Source organism: Sabethes cyaneus, chromosome 1 (assembly GCF_943734655.1).
Source record: "Sabethes cyaneus chromosome 1, idSabCyanKW18_F2, whole genome shotgun sequence".
NCBI lineage: Eukaryota > Metazoa > Arthropoda > Insecta > Diptera > Culicidae > Sabethes > Sabethes cyaneus.
The window spans coordinates 3,536,466-3,555,544 of NC_071353.1; the positions used below are offsets into that span (position 1 = coordinate 3,536,466).

The following is a 19,079-nucleotide window of genomic DNA, read 5'->3' on the forward strand; positions in this document are numbered from 1 at the left end:
GGGCCAACCATTATTCTCGCAGTTCAACTGACATACTTCGACAGTTTGGGTACGAAACGAGAAAACCCTTTTCCGAAGAGTAATTACAAAAGAATCCCGTCCCCAATCAATGATTCATTAGTAAACTTTCAACATTTTACAGCGAACGCACCGGACTCAGCTGTCCGTTTCCCATTAATTTTAAACTAACAAAAGTTGAAGAAAAAACTTTAACCGCAATTAATGTGACACAGCAGTTCGATCCAAAAATATCGCCATTAGGGCGTACAGTTTCCATCGGAGTCAGTTTCAGTGCAACCAGCATCACAGCATGCCGACTACGGTGAATCCGTTTCTGTCCAAGAATCGGTTCTTGCACAATTCGGCCCTGCTGAATCGCATCCGAACGCCATTTGTGTTCTCCAATCTACTGGATCGTTACATTGGTGTCGTTCGATGGGATTACACCCCCGGAGGGGCGTCCCGACTGAAGCCTCCGTTGGTCATTTTTCTCTACACGTACTTCGTGGCGTCACTCATCAGTATGTTTTTCATCGACCTCTCCCAGGAATCGTTCGATTCCATCTTCGGAATGCTGTTCTTCATCGGAACCGCTGTGGCCTGCTTCTCCGTGTGGAACTGTTTAGTCTTCGAGCGAAAGCATTTTCGTAACGTGAAAGATTTTTTGACGAATTTACAAACCGAAGGAGCGAGTGATCCACTGCGGGTACGATCCCGTCCAACGATTTTTCTCTTCTCCATCTGGTACTGGTTACTGAACGTGTTTCAGGGGATCTATTGGGCTGTAAAACTATGGCCAACCTGTCCTCTGGCAAATGGCCTGTCTTTCCCACCGGGAAAGCTTCTTGCTTTCGTTCTTTATCCGGTGGAGGTGGTTTTGGTAGGGCAGCTGGCTCAGTGCTCTCAGGTGATGACGTTCACCATTCTGTTGGTGTTCACAACAGAATTCACCATTCTAGGTGAAGATTTTGAGCGGGCTTATAGTCACTGGGACTTGGAGGAGGTCCGACGGTGTGTTCGGCGTCATCAGAAGTTGCTGGAGATGGTTATGCTCTTTCGGGACAAAATTAGGCTGTATTTTCTGATCACGTTGCAAATTTATTTCTTCGTCATTACGTACTCCTGCTTCCTGCTGGCGATTCAACTGAAGCAACCCGGCAGTGTTCCGATGGATACTATCATCAATATGCTATCGGCAATCATTTCAATCATTTTGTTTGGATATTTTTCCGATCTACTGGAAAATAAGGTAAGAGCGGCAAAGATCGAAACTGTTGTCGGTAATTTATGAACAATCATATTTATTTTAGATCTTTGAGGTGGGAACTCACGTTTACAACTCGTTGTGGTACGACCACCTCATCTATCGTCGCGATCGGGCAGTTTGGTATCGAACAACCAGGAAAAGTATTGAGATTTTGATTCTGCGATCTCACCACAGAATACGGTTCACTTGTGGTGGCCTGTGGGACATGTCACTTACGACCAGCTCGAAGGTACTGGAACTGTGCTATTCAACATTCATGCTGCTGTTGACTGTGGTCAAGGAGAAATAGATTACCGGCGTTGGTTTTGTCAAACCATTTTAAGCTAATTTTTTGATACCATCATGGAATACCGACCATATTATGAAAATCATAATTTCGTGATTGCAAACTGAATAAATATAAGCTAATCTAAGTTACACAACTTAGCTGTGGCTAAGTTAACTACCTATTATTCCAATGCTAGCTGCCGCTCGCAATCTCCTTCTGACATGACTTGCAGCTCCGTAACGCGGGGGGGGGGGGGGGGAATGTAGCGCCCCTTCTCCGCGGGTCCTATTTTAACTTAATCTGAACTCTGATTTCAGTCCCGGCAGACATCGACCGGCAACGGCAGCCTTTCTAGTCCCGCGCATTACATAGCCTTTTCATACAATATCATTGACACTCCAATCAACCATTTGAACGGAAGAAACTGCGAGTCATTTATGCAGTAGGTCAACTACTTAACCTTCAGTAACAACGATGCCGGATGGACGCGCAGACAATAAGTCGCGGGTATATGAAAAGATGACAACTGATTAACTACGATGTCTTGATGCCGTGATGCCCCGACATAGAAGAATTTGTGTTGATCCGACACGCTCAAAACGCCCACCATTCCCCAACACCCTCTGAGTAATGTTGTGATGTGAGTGAAATCCATGGAGTCGGTAACCTGGACCGGAACAGGTTACTAAAGTAGCTTGTGCAGCAAAAAAAAACAAGATTGTGCTATAGCACTTTAACCTGAAAGTTTAAGCTGATAATTCAGACTAAGCTTTCCTTTTCAAAAAACAAAATTTTAGTGATATTTTTTGAAACTGTAGTTCTTTTACAATTGACGAAGGGACGGTAGAAGAAAGTAATGAAAATTTTTGAGTGAAGGAGAAAGAGCGGAAAGGTGAGAGGGGGAGGGGGGTATTAGTAGCTACGCTTAACAAGTAGTCGTTGTACCTCCTACCTTTTGTTCAATGCTGGAAGGTGCATGGGTCGAACCAAGCTATAAATTGAGATTATAACCGGATTCGAACCAACAAGACCCGCCAGGACATGTAGCTCGCTGGTACTAATGTACCTTTGAACCATAGAGGCGCTGCACAAAAGGAGACTGCATAACCCCCTTATTAGGCGCGTCGTGTCTTCCTCGATCTATTGTAATCGAACCACCATATTGAGAAGTTTTAATATAACTCGTTTTTACTCACGGGACGAGGAAACTGTACAGACACTTACGATATACAAGGCACTGCACGTGACGTTGTTCATCCGTTAGTGTGTTAGCCGCGATTCTCAACACGGATCTTCAGGTTGAAGGCTCCATTCCTATGGAATATACTAAAAAGTAAATTAAGTGTAGCTAGAAGAAGTGAACTAAAGTCACACTAAACTATTTATTTCAAATTATAAAGTCAAAATCCGGAAAACAAAACCAAATGTAGGTACATATTAACAGAAATTTAAAAAAACTAAGCAATGTAAATATTATCTGTAATTGTCGCGGTGGTTACCTATTATTCCTACGCGAGGTGCTGCTAGCAACCACCTTCTACGATGAGATTGTAACTCCTTAAGTAGTGGGGGGAAATGTAGCGCCCTTACCCCGTGGGTCCTATTTTAATATAATCTGAACCCAAATGTAGGTCCCGGAAGGCATCGACCGGCCGGGGCCGTGGAATATAAACACAAAAAAGGTTGAATCAAACGATGATAAGATCTTATGAATAAAAATTTGCCCGCTACTTTTCAATCTCTACAGCGCCTATATTGCCACTACTCGCATAATAGTCAAATTTTTTATATTTTATCCTATATAAATGGGACTGTTATGCGAGAAGCGGCAGTATAATTGTTATAGGGAGAAACCAGCAATTGGAAAAACTTAATTGGTTCATCCAGTGGAGAACATTTCATCACGATACAACATATAAACACGTTCATGAGTTATCAATGATTAAAAACGAGAGGCACTCAAGTTGATCCCCCATGTGATCAGGCGAAATGGTTGCAAAAGTTCACAGAAATGTCCAAACAAGTAATTTATTAAAGCTATTTGCTGCTGCGAAGCCGGGCCAAGCAGCCACAATTTCCAATGAAATTTCTCACGAAGTATGCTTCTAGCAGAGGTTTCATTCGAATCAAAAGTATGCTTCTGTTTTGATTTTAATTTTGAACAGTCTCTACCTCCGAGGCATAGGATATTAATTGGTTGTAGTTCCAAGAATGAGCATTTTTTCAAACTTCTCTAACAATCACTGCGAGATTGGCAAAATTAAATCCCGAAAATTGAACAATAATTTAATATCTTCTATACAAAATTCTTCGCAAATCTTTTCAAATCAAATTTTGCCACCATCAATGGATTATATGGTCATTTTTTCGTTCAGCCTGCTTTCCAAATTCCGCCACCGAAATCCCATTCCGCGGCCATTAATTGCATTTGGTTTCTTCTGTCGCCGGTGCCGAGAGATCGATCAAATTTATGACCGCTGATTAAGCTTATTCCGGGAACACTAAGAAGCGAAATTTTTCGTCACCATTTTTATTACCTACTTGAGCCGAAGAAGTTTTTCGTAGGAAATATTTAATGGACCAATAACGAATCGTTAGCCCCACTGGCAGGCGGCTGCCATGCCGTCATCTCCTTTTGCGCACGTTAGCAGGCGCCTACTTTGTGCCGCTCTGTATTTTACCAGTTTTAAGAGATAAATTTTACCATTGAATCTGTAAATTTGCTTTGAATTATTACACAATTATTTAAACAATTGTGACAAATTTCAATTCGCGGTTTTTGTACTCAAACTATGTTGGTTGACTCACTCTGCTTAACTCTCCAGGATAATAAATACGTAATAAAACATCTTTGTCAGCATTTTAAAAGTCATGATTCGAATAAATCACTCTAATAATAAAGTCAAACCTAAAGGTGACAAACACTAAACTAACTTTTTTTGACAGATGAAAAGTTCTACGCCCACATTTTGTTGGAAAAATGCTAGCAAAACTGCTGTCGAAGCAAGTTCATTTCCAAGAACACTTTCGTTATCGTTCTCCTCTTATACCTCCCTGCACCAAAACCTGTGCTCGCTCGCTCGTTCACTCACTCACGCTCATTAAAATCGCTCCGGTTGATTGATTTTACATAATCAACTCGTTCACGATCCTTGAGCCGCACAAGGAGTTCGAGACCATCAACCACACTGTGACCGGCTGATGAAATGTAGGATGTTGTGGGATGTTAAGGTTTCCCGATACCAGTTCTAGGGAAACACACTCGAAGCTGCCATCGCGAAGAAAACCCGCTTACTCAAACCAAATTGCTCAGGTCGATTTGTGCCGTTGTTCGCCACATTTACCCAACGACAGTGTAGGATGATTGTATTACATCATCACCGTCAAGGTTACCCCATCATTCCATCATCTCTAGCAATGCCGAACAAAGAAACAGTAGCTTTTCTTCTCTCCGTCACCATTCTATGTATTACCTTGACTCATAATACGCTCAGTTATGCATAAAAAAATTACGGTCACTTTCAAGTTCAACTAAAGTATGCAAACGCCATTAAAGCCAACCTAAGTTACAACTCTCCCGTGTTTTCAAATTCGAAACCGTTTACCGAAAATGGTCGAAACCATTGAGATTACAACTTTCCGATAGCTACTTGGAAAGTAGTTTCCATGGAAATGAGAAAACTTTTACCGGCTTGGCCGAACCAAATGTGCCGCAAAGATCAACAAAAAAGAGAAAAAGCTGTATAACAGGAAAAAAAGATACGAAAAATAAACAAACTTTTAAAAGAAAAGCGTCTCTAGCTGTCAATATCGAATTTATGGTGGCAAAGCAGTTAACCGCCGAACCGAATCGCAAAACGGTATTAAAAAAGTCCTGCCATGGACTTTGGAGCGCGCATTCCGCAGGTCAAATGCAACCACGATTCGCATCGTTTTCAGTTTGCAAATCAAGCACAGAGTGGATTATTCCGAGGATAAAGTAATTTTGTTGTTGTTGCTGTTTTTTCTGTTTTTCATTCTTTTACCGCTCCATTTTCCATTCTTGTTTTGTGGGCCGCTAGACGGAAATGGCGCGAGTAGCATCAGAATTGGTTGCCAAGCCACCACAGCCAGTCCAATTGTTTCTCGTCTCGAGCTCGAGCTGAAAATTTGTGGCGCTTGATAAGCGCGAAACAACTTTTCAGCACCAATTTATAAGCCGCCAGCGGAATACGAAAGCCGGCTGGCTTCGAGAGTGGCCTCGGTTTAATTAAAACAGCAATCCGGCCTCTCGGACTCTCGTATCTCTCTCGGTGGGCTGGTGGGTTTCAAATACCACGCACCGACCGTCCGACCCCCGGACCCGTGTTTGATGGGTATTTTGTGCTTTCGCTTCCGGAAGAGCGAGAAGGATTGCTTTGGGGGGAGAAGGTGTATATAATTACAGCCGATAGCATTCTTGACACTTTTCGAGAAAATTAGGTACTGTCTGAGTTTATGACATTTCTCAAGGGAGCTAACAGCACTGGAGAATCTATGTTACCTGTCATACGAATGTGATTATGATTTGAATACTAATTAAATTTCGCTTTTCCGTTTTTTGCAGGTACCTGCAAAGGATGCAGCTGTAAGTGTTATGAATCTATTTCTTGTTCTAGTTTGTTTATCATCCTTACGTGAAAAATGTCTAATAAAATTTCAGGCGTAAAGCATAAACAGTTTCGAACCATAAATAACCACTGCTAACGTAGAAAAGTCTCTTTCCGCATTTGCTTGTAGTAATCAACTATTTCCAACAATTTCCAGTGTGACGTTGACAAAGCAATTTGCGAAATGTGTACCAGACAATCTCAATAACACCGAGACTAAGCATGAATTGAATAGCAGTAGTTCAGGAGCCGGCTCCTCCGCTGATCCCGAATAGCATACACCTCACAAAGAGCCTGATGAATCCGTACCGCACACTTCTCAGTAGTTCATTAACACTACACGGGGATATTTCTGTCAGACCGTCTCTGTTGCACGCGGTGATCTAGTGTGCTATGCGTGATGTATGAGTTCATGCAGTTTCCAGATAAAAATTTAACACTCAACACGTTGCGTTTAAACTTAAATTGCAGCGAAACAAAAAAAGTAGGCGTTAGAACGGATTATTTGTTTATTTGTTTATTTGATTGTGAAATTCAACTGACACAATTGTCTTATTGAATATTAGTCATGCTTATGGAAAACTACTGTTACATAATTTCTGTGCAAACATTATGTGAAGGTTTGCCGAACTCAAAGGGGGTTTCAACTGCAGAGAAAGTTCGAATGCAGGTAGGTATTGGTTCGTTGCATCCAAAAGTTGTTCGATGAAAACTCGGCTGCAATAATCCTGGTGGTTGTCCTAGAGACTGATGCCCAGACATTCGAAACATTAATAAATCTGCAAAGTGTCAACGTGGGATGGGATCGATGCAGAGTTGTCGAAGAAGTTCGGATATAAGCCATCTTCCTGCAATAATCCTTTCTGCTGCCCGAAGTGTGCTGGAGATCATGAAGCAAAAGACTGTGCATCCTCGTTCGAAAAGTGCGTGAATTGTGAATTGATGAAAGCCACTGATCTACCCGCCACAATCGCGCTACTGCAGACTTCGTTCATCAGTCGTCCCGGCCCTGTGTGTGGTGTTGGAGCAGTGGTCTTCCAACCTGAGAAAAATGGCAAGTACAACAATTTAACGACCATATTAGCTTGTGACCCGTTCACCAGTTCCAGCCTGACCTGACGACTCGCAATCTGTCTGAACCTGAATTCCTGTTTCCGGGACGCAATAGCGTTGGTACCATGGAAGCCCCAAGTCCCCTCACCACAGTCGCGCTCTTCCCGTCTTCGCTCAACAATCATCCTGGCCCTGTGTGTGGGTGTGGAGGAGGGGTCTTCCGTCGCTTTACCTAAGGCAAGTACGATCAAGTCCCGTCTCATGGTTCTAACGCAGTGGATGGCCTGAATGGCGGTAGCAACGCGTTGCCCCCCTCGGCAGTTGCTGACGTTGCGGTGGAGGAATACTGCTACCCTCTTTCTGTTACTGTGGACACCCTTCCAAAATCTGACTGTATTCGCCTATACTATCAAAATGTTAAAGGACTCCGCACCAAAGTCGACGACTTCTTCATCTCAGTCAGCGATGCTGAATTTGACGCGGTGATTCTCACCGAGACCTGGCTCAATGACCGGTTCCATTCACTGCAGTTGTTTAGAACGGAATATAATGTTTACCACAATGACCGCAACCCCCTTGGATCGGGTAAATTATGAGGTGGAGGCGTGCTTATGGCAGTTTCAAAACGATACAGTTCTTTTGAGTAAGCAGTTGTCTTTACATCTCAACAGATCAGCATGGCCTTTTTCCTGGTCGCTCGATCAGCACAAATCTGGTGGAGTTCAGCTCATTTTGTCTACAACATATGGTGCAGCAGAAGTCGACATGGTGTATACTGACATCAAAGCTGCGTTCGATCGAGTTGATCACACCATACTGCTTGCTAAAATAAAGCATCTCGGTGCCTCTGCTGCTTTTGTCCGGTGGTTGAAATCTTTTCTTGAAAACCGCTGTCTTTCTGTGAAATTGGGGAGCACTGAGTCTTGCGGCTTCCGGAGTAACTTACGTGTGCCTCAGGGCAGCAACGTCGGACCCTTGCTATTTTTGCTGTATTACAACGATGTTTGCATGATACTCCCTCCAGCATGCAGAATCGTGTATGCTGATGACCTCAAAATCTACCTTGCAGTTCGCTCAGTCGCTGATTGCATCGAATTACAAAAGCTAATCGATTTGTTTTATGGTTGGTGTGTATGCAACCGGCTCAGTATCAGCGTCTCCAAGTGCTCTGTAATCAGTTACAGCCGAAAGAGGCTCCAATCCAATACAGTTATTTCATAAATGGCCAGAATATTGAACGCGTAACAATCGTCAAGGATCTTGGTTGGTTGTTCTGTTGGATACCGAGCTTACATTTCAGGACCACTACAGTAGCATCATTTCCAAAGCAAACAAGAACCTGGGTTTCGTAATGAAAATTGCAAAAGAGTTTCGTGATCCATACTGCCTGAGGGCCTTGTATTACGCACTTGTACGCTCATCATTGGAGACGGCAGCTGTTGTTTGGAGCCCTTAGACCGGCCTTTGGACTGCACGGATCGAATCTGTACAAAAAAGGTTTATCAGATACGCGCTTTGGGATCTGCCCTGGATGGATCCAGTCGAACTTCCTCCATAGGAACATAGGTGTAAGCTGCTGGACATGGATATATTGGAAAAGAGAAGGATCGACCAGACGTAAAGCCGTGTTGGCCGGTGGAAAATTGCGAACATTCCGGCGGTCGCCACTTTTAAAAACAGGAAACATGAGTGGCTGCTTCCAGCTGGTCGGAAATTTTCCATCCTCGAACGATTTGTTGAATATAAAACACAAAGGCTCCACTAAGGCCATTGCACAACCGGCGAAGACTACCGCTGGGATACCGTCAGGTCTAGGTAAACATGAACGCGGATACAACGGTACCAGAGCTTGAAATTGTTAGATAAAAGCAATCAACTTTATCTCGCCTTTTTAGGAGAAATTTGATGAGACTGCATTAAGAAACATTTATTTCAAAGATTTCTGATTCTGAAAAGTTTCTAAATTTCATAAAGTAGGAGGTTCAGGGCAATTTTCAATACGAAATTTTCACAGGTTTCGAATAAAAGCAACAGAACCGAAAACTCAAAATGTTTAATTACTTTCTCTGCTATCAACCCTGCACTAAGCTACCTAACGCTTTGTATATGTTTTAATTCAGTAAATTTGTATTGGTTTCTAAGTATTTCGAAATCCTTTTTAAGACTGGTGTACATTCACTGTTATATTAATTCTCATTTACTGGAATTTAATCGTTTTAGTTGCAAATTCTATCAAGCAATCCAATTCGTTAAGTTCACCGAATGTTAGTAATAGTTTTTAAGTTCTCAAGTTCAAAGAGCTAAATGAAAGAGAACAATCCAGTATTGCATTACAGCACTTTAACTAACACATACCAGCAAGTGAGAGTTACACTTCCCCATCGCATGCCGATACCACGTGCCATAAAAGACAGAATAAAACATCTGAAAGCACAGTTGGAGTGTTTGCGATTGCATAAACTAGGTATGGATTTGTTTCCTGTGCTTTTCTGCAGGGGGCTGCTGGCGACTGAAGTAACATAAGACTGATTCTGACTGCGTTTGCCTCGGGAAAACAACGCAACTTTCCTAGTGCCACTACTAACTTAGTTCTGTCAGCATGAAAGCCGTAAAGTGCATTGAAACAATGGAAATCGGATCCTCGACTGTGAATAGTCAAGTTTACAAAAGTTGTTGAAAACTATTATCCTTCAGATAGTGCTACCCTCCTCGGAATGATCGATTGCTCGCAGTCTGAATTTAACTGCAGACTCCAATATTTCGATGGGTAAAACGAAGATAAGTTCAGCTGAGACAACATCATAAATCATACGAAACGTTCACATCGGTGATGTGATTAATCTGCTCTCAGGGAAACATATATCACTTCATTTCGTATGGTTCAACTCGCAGCAAATGTGTACCCACCGTTTAAAACGAATCCCCAAATTGCTAAAGCGAGAAAATTTATTTAACACTTCCCGACTATAAAGCTCATAATCGACTGTCATAACGGGCGGATCACTGCGCTGAGCGGAACATTTATTTCGCCAATGAAGCCGAATTATGAATTAACAATTCATTGCATGCGCCAGACCGTTCGTTTGGCTCGCCTCAAAGCTGTTTCACTACGGCCATTATTACGTCGTTTGTCAATGCTGCCTGTCACCCTTTCGGCAAAAGTGGCAAGAATGGTATGTGTAGCGAACGCCCCAACGCGCAACGGCCCCAACACTGTACGGGACTGCCAGCTCCCGGCACACATCGGAACTTTTTAATTGCATTTACATTTAAAATTTTATCATCTTCTATATCATCCTTGCCAGACAGACTGTACTGGATCCGGTTTCCATGCAGGAGGACTACGGGAATGGAATTTCCCATGCTCAATGGAGATTACATACGAATAAATTCATAATAGCACCATTCGACACGAAAAACACACACGCTCACACATGCCGCTCCGAGGGTCCTCCGCGGCCATGGGATCGTCTCGAAGCGGAAATGGAAATGTGCCCACAAGCCTGCCTGCCTGCCTGACTGTTTGGTGAATGCGAAACACGAAACCGTATTATTTTCCTTTCTACACAGCACAGCACTCGGCTAGGCTAGGCTTGGAACCTTCGTTGGATCACGGGAGGGTTCCGTGTAGGGTATATCTACACAATGTATATGCAAAAACATAATCTTCCGGTTCGACGATTGTTTACCAAATCGGGTAATTCTAAGGAAAACAGAACACTAGACGTTACTTGAACCGCTTTTTTTCGGTCCGTTACTGTAAGTCAACCCTTTCGGTTGTTTGTTCTCGATACGGAAACCCGTTTTTTCATGATATCGGATTTCTCACTATCAGAGCGTAGGATTAATAGGACTCTCAACACTCCTAAGTTTTGCTTCCGTCAGCTTTAATATAGAATTCTTGCCAAAATTTTTATATCAAAATTTTGATCTGAAAATAAAGTGTATGCCAAAACTCCGAGAAAAATCCAATTACTTTCTGACCTGAAAGTGCTGCGCCGACGAAGTTAATAATGCAGCAAGAAAAAGGCAAGCTCTCAAAAGAATGAAGAAGAAAAAAATACGAATCGTAATTTTCAATTGACGGAATCCCGCGCACCGGTTGCGTGGGTGAGCACAATGGCCAGTGGGCGCGTTTCGGTTTTCCCGTGCACCCTTTCGCTGGCTGTGCAGGTCGACCGCAGTAGCAATAGCTGCTCCTTCGGTGAATATAATTTCGTCAGGCTGCTGATATAATTTAACTTTATTGCGTTTTTTTTCTGAATAACGCAAAAAAACATAGATTGAGAGATAGAAAGAAGGGAAGATGGAAATAAAGTAGTACTTACAGCAAACTTGCGACTCTTATTAGTTCAACTGCGGATTTGAACTTTTTTGTTATCGGATTCTCTTGTCAGTGAGTTGTTAGATTACTAAAACACTACATTGTTTTTCTTTTCTTTTTAAATCCAATCAAAACTAACCATAATTATTTTAAAATCTGCTAAATAATTTTCTCTAACTTTTTGTTACAGCATCAATTGGAAAACAAATCAAAGGAGGTTACTTACTACGATATAAAAGTAAGTGTAAAATTTAGTTTTCTCACAGTTTACATATTTTAAAGCTTAACACATGGGTCATTAAGTCTCGTAACAAACCAATACAAACATTTTTGTAAAATTAGACTTTATCTTATATTAAACAATTAGTAGGTCTCATAAATAAGGCTTTAGCGGCGGATGCGACTTTAACTTCTGTGCTAAATCACATTACTCGGACTATCTTCATAAGACCTGTGACCAACTGTGGCCAGACCATGCCAGATCCGGCGAATAAGTGTACTGTGCAAATAATTGGTATAATAAATCGTTCGATTTGACTAATTAACTAACTCACACATTCACTCATTCACTCACTTGGGAAACTCACTCTCGCCTGGTAAACTCAATCTCGTCTGGCCAACTTACTTTCGCCTGGTCAACTCGCTCTCGCCAGACTAACTCACTCTTGCCTGGCTAAATCTCTATCGCCTGGTCAACTCATCCTCGCCTGACCAACTCATTCTCACCTGACCAACTCACTCTTGCGTAACCAACTTACTCTTACTTGGGCAACTCACTCTCGCCTGGCCAACTCTCTTTCGCCTTACCAACTCACTCTCGCCTGACCAACTCACTTTCGCCTGACCAACTACCGCTCGCCTGGCAAACTCACTCCCGCCTAGGCAACTCACTCTCGCCTGGCCAATTCACTATCGCCTGGCCAACTCACTCTCGCCTGGCCAAATCACTCTCGCCTGACCAACTCACTCTCGCTTGGTCAACTCACTCTAGCCTGGCCAACTCACTCTCGCCTGGCCAATTCACTCTCGCCTGGCCAACTCACTCTCGCCTGGCCAAATCACTCTCGCCTGACCAACTCACTCTCGCTTGGTCAACTCACTCTCGCCTGGCCAATTCACTATCGCCTGGCCAACTCATCCTCGCCTGACCAACTCATTCTCACTTGACCAACTCACTCTTGCGTAACCAACTTACTCTTACTTGGGCAACTCACTCTCGCCTGGCCAATTCTCTTTCGCCTTACCAACTCACTCTCGCCTGACCAGCTCACTTTCGCCTGATCAACTCACGCTTGCCTGGCCCACTTACTCTCGCCTGACCAACTCACCCTCGCCTGACCAACTCACCCTCGCCTGACGAACTCAAACTCGCCTGACGAACTCAAACTCGCCTGGCCAACTCACTCTCGCTTAGCCAACTCATCCTCGCCTGACCAACTCATTCTCACCTGACCAACTCACTCTCGCATAACCAACTTAGTCTTACATGGATACTTTCGCCTGGCCAACTCACTCTCGCTTGACCAACTCACTCCCGCTTGGCCAACGTACTCTCGCCTGGCCAATTCACTCACGCGTGACCAACTCACTCTCACTTGGGCTACTCACTCGCACTTGGGCAAGCTTCTTGAACATCAGGCCGAGAGATGCTGTGGTCCAGCACAGACGGATCTACAAGGACTTACCTACCATTCAGAGACGAAGGAAGCACCAGCAGAAGAATCGTGACCAGTGCGTTTTTGCGTTAGTTTACGGGAAATTTTACATAACTGTCATTAGTTCAACGTGACACCATGTCTACAATTTCATCGACTTTGATGTTGCGTACGATATAGTCGATCATGAACAGCTATTGAATATCATGCACGAGAACGAGCATATTTTCCCGGATGAACTAACGCGACGGATCAAGGCAGTAAACACGCGGTAAATTTGTGTTGTACACAGTAATGCTCAATTTAATCAGCAAAACACTTTACAATGCTTGGTCAGCTTCGAAATACGCGCAAGTACGCCAGTCTATTTGAGAATAGCGATGAAAAAATTAAGGTCCTGTCAAAATTGAACATAGTTAGTAGGAGCTCCATTGGCCATTTCTATTAACCCCTCTAAGGTCTATATCATTTTTAGCACCGCAAAATTCACTAAAATGGCCTTAACTTTTTTATCTTTCAATATTTTTACACCAAATTTGGGAATTTTGCCGAAAATATTTTCTATTTTCATAATATCTATAGATAATGGCCATATGTCATATGGTCCGGGAGTTATTCCGGAGTTCCTTGAGGGACCGAGACATGGCTTTTTTAGATAAAGTTGCCAAATATTTAAAATTTGTTTGAAATCTGTTGATTTTTGAAAACATATCATCGTCTGTTGGCATATGAGTTACTTTGCCGCAGTTATGAGCCATGGTGCGCGCCATCCGGATCCGGGGGGACACTATAAATCCGGAACCGGTTCCCATAAAGGGACATTTCAGCATCAGCAAAGTATGTCGAGTCGCATTTTAAAAAACATCAGCAGTCGACAAAATAGCGATTGGTGATCATTTCATGTCTCTCAGAGGCCTTCACCACGGCGAAGGCCATTTGCGCTACACTGAAAGTAGAGGCTTGGGCTTGAAATAAATGCGTCGAAGACCAAATACATGTATGTTAAAGGCTCAAACGACACGACGAAACAGCGACGAACCAGTAGTGGTAGATGAGTTCGTGTATGTGGGATCGCTGATGGCCGCGGACAGCAACACAAATGAGGAGATTCAGCGGCATGGAGCCTACTTCGCCCTTCGCGAAACGGTATGATCAAGAGGCATTGGCCGCCGTACAAACCCCCGACTAAACCGCTAATTTTTAGAGGGTGGAAAATGCGCACTGAAGACATGCGCGCCCTTGTGGACGATATTTGGTGGAGTACAAGCTAAAAGTGAAGTGTGGCGGAGGAACATAAATCAAAGGCAAGAGTAACTACTTGGGGAGATTCCTAACGGATTTGACGAAAGCCGGTAAGCTATGGTGAACCGGACACGTCGTAAGGAAAATGGTTCTATTCAATAACCCTACCGACACGCAGGCACCATTTGGGAAACGCTGCTCTAGGCTGTTGATTTAGAATGTGTAGAAAAAATTTTCTTCTGTGGGGGGGTACTACCAAAGAAAGTTTCTCTTTCTTTGAAATGCCTCCCCATATCGTGACAGCTGATGAATTTTGGTATCATGGTACACTCCGCTTGTGCTTTGGAATTTCCATGATCGAAGCCGACCAAAACCGAACATTTTGATCGTGATGCGGGGTTTGAAGAACAAACAACTTCTCATCGGAAAAGATCACTTCGGAATCACCGTGCCGACGGAGCAGCAGTTTGCATCTTTTCTGCCATTTTTGTTTTACTGCTTTCGTTAATTCATAGATTTTACATTTTTTGAATGCTTTCATATCCAGAACCATTTTCAAAATTCAACGAGAAGATTCCCTGTTGATATTCAGCTCAACTGTCATTTTCCATGCGGACCTGTTGCTACTGCGACGAATTCGCTCTCGAACAACGTTTTTGACCTCTACAGTTCTAACGCTTCGTTTTCTTCGGAATTTGTTTTGTGCTTTTCAAAAGATCCCGTTTCGACATATCTTTTTACTGTATGGTATGAAGGTCCTCTTTCTATGCCGAGATGTTTGAGGTCACGAAAAATAGTGCCGCATGCAGCACCGTTTCGGAATTTATTTATCATCAACGACCGTAACTCGAACATTGGTACGTGTACACCGAACGAGACACAATACGAAAATGAAACTACGTCAAGTAAGTCATAATGACAAACACACACACACACACACACACACACACACACACACACACACACACACACACACACACACACACACACACACACACACACACACACACACACACACACACACACACACACACACACACACACACACACACACACACACACACACACACACACACACACACACACACACACACACACACACACACACACACACACACACACACACACACACACACACACACACACACACACACACACACACACACACACACACACACACACACACACACACACACACACACACACACACACACACACACACACACACACACACACATGCATGCATGCTGAGTGCGTGCTGTGCTGCATGCTTGCAGATGCAAAAAAATAACAGATAAAAGATATGGTCCAACACCCCGTCAACAAAAATCGAACATATTTATTTCTAGCTTCATTCAGTCGTTATTGCTTACCCCAATTCATTAGCTTCCATACCGTTCATTCAAAAACACAGCATTATGAAGAATCTCATAAATCTTGCATGAAAATTTTACCGGTGACAGCGGCTTGCAAATTATTTCCATCCCAGCGTTCGTTCGTTCGTTCGGTCGTGCTACTGAACCGTGCCAAAATGAACTTTATTACAATTGTGTACTGTCCAGGCCGGTGGTACCGCACCGGTGGTCGGTGGATGGTGGCATTGTACGTCCGTATGCCGCATGTCCTCATCAATCATCGTCATCGTCGGCGTCGTCGTCGTCGTCGTCCGACATGGAGCTTTTCTTTTATGCTCGCAAATGTTGACATGTCGGAGTCGGATGCTGCTGTTGGTTGTCGGTGTTTCATTTGTCCGTACTTTATCATTTGCGTACCCGTCCGGAGCGGGCCCGGGAGGAAAACAGAGTGGATTAGAAACCCACTCCACTTGTGCCGCGTGTCGCCAATTAGTGAACCGGAATGAATCACTAGCAGTGCGACAGCTTGTGCGGCGACATTTTTCAGATTGCTCGGAAAAATATTGTTTCAAGGTTGTTTTGTGATTGTCTCAATGAGTTAATCGTTTTTCTGTGATATCTCCGACACGTCACTCTCCAGCAGCTGCAGTAATTTCAGAAACGATATCGTTCGCCATAGCCCTTTCGGCAGAATGTTGAGCAAAAGTTTTATTCATGCATATATGAATTATAGAGAATATGGTCTGTAAATCCAAGCTATGAATAATAAAAAACAGAACTTTTATGAATGGGATGAAAACATGAGAACCAGACCAAGACAACGAAACCCTTTCATTGAAAATGCAAAAGGGTCTACCAATAAAAAATTTAAATTTTTTGGGAAATCGCTCTCTCTCTCTCAACTAGAATTAAAAAAGTAATTGACCTGCTTTTATCGTACGTTTAAAAAATTCAAATAATAAAACTTTTACCACCCTAGAGCATCACTAGTGTATGAAAATGCTACTGTTCTTGCAGTTTATCTCACGCAGTGCAGCAGCTTCTCGGGAAACTTGTCAGCAAAAATGACTTTGTCGTCTCTCGTGTGCCAGCCGTCTCTTTCTCGTTTGCTCTATTTATGACACAGCGCGGTGACGATCGAAGGATAACGAGCAAAATTATTCATTCGGAACAAAAACCGTAAACTACAGCATGAATATTTGACTATAGTGTCTGTAAATAAAAAGAAAAACAAATTCAAATTCCGATCGTGGTGACTATAGGTACCATCCATTCATGAACACATGCAACATACAGGCACGGGATTCTTTGTGTTCAACTTGAAAGGAAGATGAAAGTGAAAGAGGAAGCACATCACAAACTTTTGCAACTGTGAATCCTATGATGATGGGGAGAAGTTAGTTTTCCTGCTGCGAGTGACATATGTTTCCCCGGGATGTGATGCACGTTCTGTTTATGTTCCTATGTATAGCAGAAGCAGGAGGGCAGTGCATATTTCTGTCAGTGCTCACTTCTTTCCAACGCAAAGGGCGAAAAGTGGAACTTTTTTCCTAGTGTCTTTTGCTTTCATTTTATCATTTACGGTCTTCAGCACTTTTGTTCGTATGAATATTCCCCTTAATCTAAAACTGTCAAAAGTTAGTTTTAATTGGATAAATTGGATAGTAATTAATTGGATAAACTAGAAAATTTCGCTATAGCCCAACAATATGTTATACGGAACGTATATGGTTCGGTACGACCATAGATGGATGAAATGATTCGGTATGACCATTGATAAACTGTCACATATAGATCATAGATAAATGAAATAGCTTGACACACATTGGTAAACGAAGTGATCTTGTACGATCATTGCCGAAAGATGACTTTATGGAGGTCCTTTATAATAAAGTAGTTTTACTGCCCTAAGCTATTGATATATTTCGATTATTGGCAAATGAAAACAACGGGATCAACCCATTTTAAACCGATTTTTATAGCTGCTCTAGAATCTGAAAAACTGCCAATATATTTAAGTGCCATTTATAATGAATAGCATGGAACTATTTTTTCCTTTTCACCGCATTCAGGACTTAGGGACCAATTGCTTCAAGAAATGGTTTATTGGTTTAACTGTTCCTGGTTTTTGCTGTCAGGTATTGTGGGCCAGTTAGCAATGTTTGATTATCTACGTCTACGTCATTAAAATTGCCAAGAATTTGAAATTGTTTCGCAATGGTCAATGTTCCTAATTTAATTTTAATGATTATTGAAGTAAATTTTTATTCTCAGTTTTCGTTAATAGTGCTGATGTGTTCAAGTTCTGAGTATTTTATTATAAGGGATCAGCATCGCTTGCTTTCGTGTCTCGTTCGTTGCAAAAACTTTGAAAACAAAAATTTTTTCGAAGTCATGATAATTATGCAGTTTTAAATTCGAGCCAGTAGTTTGGAATAGTAGTTAGTATAGTAATTTACAATAATATTTGACTCAGCTGAAGGGCCGAAGTCGGTCGTGATGACGCTAAATTCGCGGAGCAGCAAATTTTTAAATGTAGCGGTTTGTAAACGACTTAGAACGCGTGATTTTGATGACTACCTCGATATCGTTATCTTGATTTTACGAGAAACCTCATCCTCATCTAACAAAACGGATGCAATATTATTCGCCCATACGGTGGATTCACGCGGGACTAGTTTATGTTCAAGACATAATATTTATATCATCGAAACGAATTCAGGCATTACTTTCTTACTTACTTAGTTGGCTTGCCGTCCAAAAACAAAGCCTGATGAACAAAGTTTACCCAATTTACAATGAAATTGGACGATTATTGGCTTTAAATTGGACTTGAGACTAGATTTTCCAGTTTAAACTTGAGCTTAGAATTCCATTTAAAATTATGCTTAAAATTGGAATTCAAATTGTACCTTAAATTGGACTTTAAATCAGAGTTTGACTTGAAATAAACCTAAAATTGGAATTATACTGGTCTTAAAATTGGACTAATTTGAACTTGAAATATTCGACGGAATTGGACAGGAAATGACATTTTTCATCTTATTCTCTCAAACGTTCTACTTGTTTTCTGTTCCATTTTTTATCTTTTCCAGTTCCGTTTTCTCACTTCTGTACAGTTTTCTTGGTTTTTGTTCTCATTTTCCTTCGGTTTTTTCCCTTTACTCTCGTTTTCGTTTTTTCTGATCCGTGCTTTCTGCTTTATTTTCCGTATTTCTTCGTTTCCTGTTCCATTTCTTCTAATTTTCGGTCCTGTATTTCCGCATGGTTTCCGCACCTGTATTTGT

At 42.3% G+C, this 19,079-nt stretch overlaps 1 protein-coding gene across 1 annotated transcript in view; it reads left to right on the forward strand.

Annotated features, from left to right (window-relative positions):
- The window catches only part of LOC128732558 (uncharacterized), a 90,141-nt gene that overhangs the window by 16,834 nt on the left and 54,228 nt on the right, over positions 1–19,079 (forward strand). The window contains exons 2-4 of the mRNA XM_053825832.1: positions 6,121–6,147; positions 9,911–9,913; positions 11,731–11,778. Of these exons, the coding sequence (XP_053681807.1) occupies positions 6,121–6,147; positions 9,911–9,913; positions 11,731–11,778 (78 nt within the window). The remainder of the gene's footprint in view (positions 1–6,120; positions 6,148–9,910; positions 9,914–11,730; positions 11,779–19,079) is intronic.